This window comes from Engraulis encrasicolus, chromosome 9, assembly GCF_034702125.1.
Source record: "Engraulis encrasicolus isolate BLACKSEA-1 chromosome 9, IST_EnEncr_1.0, whole genome shotgun sequence".
Taxonomy (NCBI): Eukaryota; Metazoa; Chordata; class Actinopteri; order Clupeiformes; family Engraulidae; genus Engraulis; species Engraulis encrasicolus.
Genome location: NC_085865.1, coordinates 36,001,087 through 36,006,086, shown reverse-complemented (window position 1 = coordinate 36,006,086; position 5,000 = coordinate 36,001,087). Strand labels below are relative to the sequence as shown.

The window sequence follows — 5,000 nt, the reverse complement described above, 5'->3', positions numbered from 1 at the left end:
TTTGTTTTTCTTTTTTTTCCCCCACAGTGAGCCGACCGGGCAGGAACCGGGTTCAATCTGGGCTGCTGTACGTACATGAGAAACGCAAAGTTCAAAGGTTAAAAAGACATCAATAAAAACACACCCAAACAAGCACATGAATACCAGGACACACAAGCCACTTAAGATATCCCGTTAAGCTTAACACCCGCATCCCACCCCACACACACTGCCACCCTTGTCCATTGCTGCCCCCCACACCCCACCAATCCTGCTGCCCCAAAACCCTTCTGTTGTTTGACCACAATGCAGAGGCTACATGAGGCATCCAAGGTAAAAAGAGATCAACAAAAACACACCCAAACAAGCACATGGCCCCAGTAGCAGAACACATTTAAGTCATTTAAGATGTCCAGTGAAGCCCAAAGCCACAAACATACGCCCTCACCTCCACCTCCACCCTGATTTCCCTACACCCCCCATCCCACACCCCCAGGAGTCTTGTTGGGCCTAACCCCTTCTGCTTGACCACCATGCAAAGACGAGACGGTCGAGACATCCGGAGCCCGGCCGTAATTGCCTTGGCGCTACGTTAGCCCCATTGTTGTCCGCTGCGGATGAATGGCGCATGCCAGCCAGCGCTGTGCAGGGCAGCGCATTAGCGCACAGCATGGCACTGCCCGGGCACAACAGACTGGTGCCGGTGGTGCCCCCTCTCTTGTTCCGCTGTCTAACCCCAGACAGACAGACACACAGACAGTGTTGTGGCTAGTCCGTGCCAGTCCAGACGCCCCCATTTTTGAGTGTGTTTTGCCAGCCATGAGCTCCGCGGGCGTGCCTTAGTGCAGCATCAGGGGCGGAGCTAGAGGAGGGGCGAGCAGGGGATTTGGCCCTGGGACCAGGGCCCTCCCGTATTGATAGTGGGGGCCCTATTGTGGCCTTGGCAGGCTATATGGCCCTATCAGTGTTTTGTCCTGGGGCCCAGGGTGCAATTGTTCCGCCACTGTGCAGCATAGAGTAGTGCAGTGTAGTGTAGTGCAGTGTAGTGCAGCGGGGGCAAACTAGGTCACTGAATAGTGTAGTGTGGTGTAGTGTGGTGTAGTGTGGTGCTGAAGTGACTGAGGACTGACTGACTGGCTGGCTGGCTGGCTGGCTGGTAGGCAGGCGGGACGGTGGAATGGGGGCTACTGGCATGGCATGCCACCTTGCACCCCCCCTATCTCCCCACTTTAATCGAGCTTCGGTCTAGGCGGAGGGGGCACTGTAATTGGGGCATCCCAGCACAGGGCCTGAGGGAACATGAGTGCTTGTGTGTGTACGTGTGTGTGTGTGTGTGTGTGTGTGTGTGTGTGTGTGCATCTTAGTATGCATGTATAAAAATGCAGGCTTGTGTGTGTGTGTGTGTGTGTGTGTGTGTGTGTGTGTGTGTGTGTGTGTGTGTGTGTGTGTGTGTGTGTGTGTGTGTGTGTGTGTGTGTGTGTGTGTGTGTGTGTGTGTGTGTGTGTGTGTGTCTGATAGAGATATCAAGAGCGAAACAATTCCACCTCCTTTCTTCTGCGCAGCAAGACGAGCGCAAGGACACAGATATCCGTCTGAGAGAGACAGAGCTAAGTGTTCCTGCAGGCGGAGGGCAGGACAGAGGTGACAGCCACTTACACTGAGGAGGGAGCTCAGACTGAGGAGGGAGAGAGAGGGGGAGAGGGAGGGAGGGAGACAGAGAGAGAGAAGGGGGGGGGGCAGAGAGAGAGAGAGAGAGAGAGAGAGAGAGAGAGAGAGAGAGAGAGAGAGAGAAGAGAGAGAGGAGAGAGAGAGAGAGAGAGAGAGAGAGAGAGAGAGAGAGAGAGAGAGAGAGAGAGAGAGAGAGAGAGAGCAACAGAGAGAGCAACAGAGAGAGCAGCAGAGAGAGAGGGCGATAGAGGGGGCTGGGGAGAGAGATACAGCTGCAAAGAAGAAAAGAGGAAAAAAGAGAAATTGGGGAGAGAGAGAGAGAAAGAGAGGGGGAAAAGAAGGAGAAAGAGGGAGGCAAAAAAACACTTCCCTCCCGATGAACTCAGTTGAACCCGTACAGTAGATGCAGACGAGACAGCGGCGCGACAACAGAGCTGCGCTACGCTACGCTATGCTGCAACAGAGCCTGAGGGAACCACCCCGCCCCAGGTGGAACATTTTTTTCCGTCTTTCCTTCTTCGTGTTGTGAAGGAAGATCAGAGAAAAAAAATCCGTACCATTTTCTCAGTGTTTTTCTCCAGCTTTGTGTGAAGATACAGTATAGCTGCAGAGGTTTCGGGTGCTTACGCTTGGAGACAACAAAGGGGGGGAAACCCCCCCACTGAAACGCTAATTAGCTTCTCGTTAGCGTACGCGTTAATCCAATTAGCCGGTAATTAGCGACCGGGAGGAACTTGTTAACCTATTACACCCGCCGCTTATCACACCTGAGGGAAAGGTGGGGTGTGGAGAGGTAAGCGGTAGCTTGCAACCCACCCCCTGCAGGTACACTGTACAAACACGGTCACAAACAAGGGAGGCGGGTCAACGATGCCGTTTGGGAAACGTTAATCGTTATGCTCTTGGTCAGACCAAGTCTCAAAGAGATTTTAAAGTTGATGATAATCAGGCTAGTCTACATGTGCATGCATATAAAATAGAAATTGGGCCCGGCAAGGGAAAAGATGTTGGACTTGTCATAGGGAAGAACAATTATCAATGGGGAATACACCGTCGGTGAAACAAGGCTTTAATTTGCCTTGATCGTCAAGGAAGTTTATGGAGTTCATTTTAAGTTCATTATCCATAATTTGCAAGAAGCTCATTTGAAGGTTATCATCCATTATTTGTCATGTAAGGGAAATCTTACACGTTAGACCTTTAAAGGAAAAGTTTAAAAAGAAAATGTGAAAAAAAATCCATTGCCCTGTTCACTGAGTACTGTTGGTAGAAAAAAAAGATTTGACACAAAACAGAGTGAGTAATGAGTTGGAAGCCAACACTGAATGGAACACTGAAATTAATCTAGGAGTTACTTTCCATGCTCCATTTAATTAGCTGGCAACGCCACTTCATTATTATGTCTATAAACTGCATCCCTTTCTCTCCTTTCTTTTCTTTTCTTTTCTTTTTTTCCTACCAACAGCACTTGGTTATCTTGAAAAACAGGTCAATGGACTGATTCACACCCAACTTCTCCTGTAAGCACCTCCATCACACTCCTGTAATCTGACACATCTAAGAAAAACAATCAGAGAAATACAAAGACTGAAGTCAAAGCCTCACCATTCAGAGGGGCTGACCAGACCAATGGAAAATTTCCCTTCTGCTCAAACTGAAAGCATCTCAGATTTCCCCACTCACTTATGACTGCTGTGCCGCTAAAGAGGATTAAAAAAACAAACCTACACACCCTAATCTAAAGCATGACACATGCACCAGTGGATTTCAGCAAGCTTAATCATAGAACTTCAAAGGCATAAGGGCACAGAGAGAAGGGTTTCTCCCCTTCAGGTAAAATGTTGTGATGTACAGATATGCATATAGAATTTACCACAGACTAAAAATGAGAGTTTGCAAGCTCGCACAAGACAGCACACACTAGCCACCACTGACTGGAAATAAAAGTCTGGTACATATGCACTGCACTGTACAGTACAAGCGCACACACTGCATATGCACACACACAACCACGCACAGACAAAATCATATACACAACAAAAACAAGCACAAGCACACGCACACACACAAGCACATTCACTGACATATACACATGCACATACACACACGTACAGACTTTTACTCGACCCTCATTCACACACAAGTTGCACTGCATTGGCAGGTGAATGGGAGAATGTGGGTTAAGATGGTGGGTGTGTGAGCATGCATGCACGCCGACTGACAGGTCGATGTGTAGGCACGTATGCAGGTGCACACCCAGAGAGACGGCCAGTTAGGCAGGGACACCTGCATTGAACTGAATAACTCCACACCGTCAGCACAATCTCACACACACACACACACACACACACACACACACACACACACACACACACACACACACACACACACACACACACACACACACACACACACACACACACACTCGCATACATACTAGCATGTGCTGTACATATGTATGCCGAGGGTCAGAAAGCACTATTAGCACGCCTCAACCACCACAGACAGACAAAGAGACAGACACACAGACACACACAGACACACAGACACACACACACGCAATGGGGAGGTCAGACAGCCAGCCCAGTAGGAGGGGAGGGAGACCTGCCTTGAGTTCGTCGAAGCGCAGGGTGAAGTGCAGGATCTCTGCAAACTGCTTGGCCAGCGCCTGCTCTCGCTCCAGGTGCTGCGTGGGGTCGTCGTACGTCTCACTCGTCAACGCCCGCAATAGACTGTGGAGCGCCGCCTCTGGAGGGAGGAAGAGAAGAGGAGAGAGAGAGAAGGAGAGAGAGAGAGAGAGAGAGAGAGAGAGAGAGAGAGAGAGAGAGAGAGAGAACAACGTTGGAACATGTCAGAATGAAGCGTGAACTGCGTCAGGTTGTCAAACATCTCACTCGTCGTCAACACTCTCAATAGACTGTGTAGTGCCACCTCTGACAGGATGGAAGGGAAGGATAGATGGCTAGAGAGAGGGAGATGGAGGAGGGGAGAGAGGGAGAAAGGAATGGAGAAAAAAATGTATTAAGTAAGTTGTGAAAAGTACATCAGTCTGTGTGCATGCTTTTGCATCCACTTCAGGTTCTGTGTGGGTGTGGTCTGCTGCATACATCGCAATTGTCAGTGCCTGCAAGATGCTGTGTAGCACCACTTCTGAGTGTGTGGAGGGGGCGGGGTGTAGGGATGGAGGGATGGTGAGGAGAGAGATTGAGAGGGAAAAATATGGGGGGGGGATAGAAAGATGAGAAGAGGGATAGAGAGGGAGATGTGGAGAGAGGCAGAGAGAGACATAGAGGGAGTGTGGCGAAGGGAGAGAGGGCGGGAAGGGAAAGGGAAGAGGGGAGAGAGTACCAAAG

General features: G+C 49.9%; 1 protein-coding gene across 2 annotated transcripts in view; it reads right to left on the bottom strand.

The window, feature by feature from the left end:
- The window catches only part of fam49bb (family with sequence similarity 49 member Bb), a 115,090-nt gene that overhangs the window by 28,133 nt on the left and 81,957 nt on the right, over positions 1–5,000 (bottom strand). For both annotated transcript variants that reach the window (XM_063207055.1, XM_063207054.1), the window contains one exon: positions 4,256–4,395. In XM_063207055.1, the coding sequence (XP_063063125.1) occupies positions 4,256–4,395 (140 nt within the window). The remainder of the gene's footprint in view (positions 1–4,255; positions 4,396–5,000) is intronic.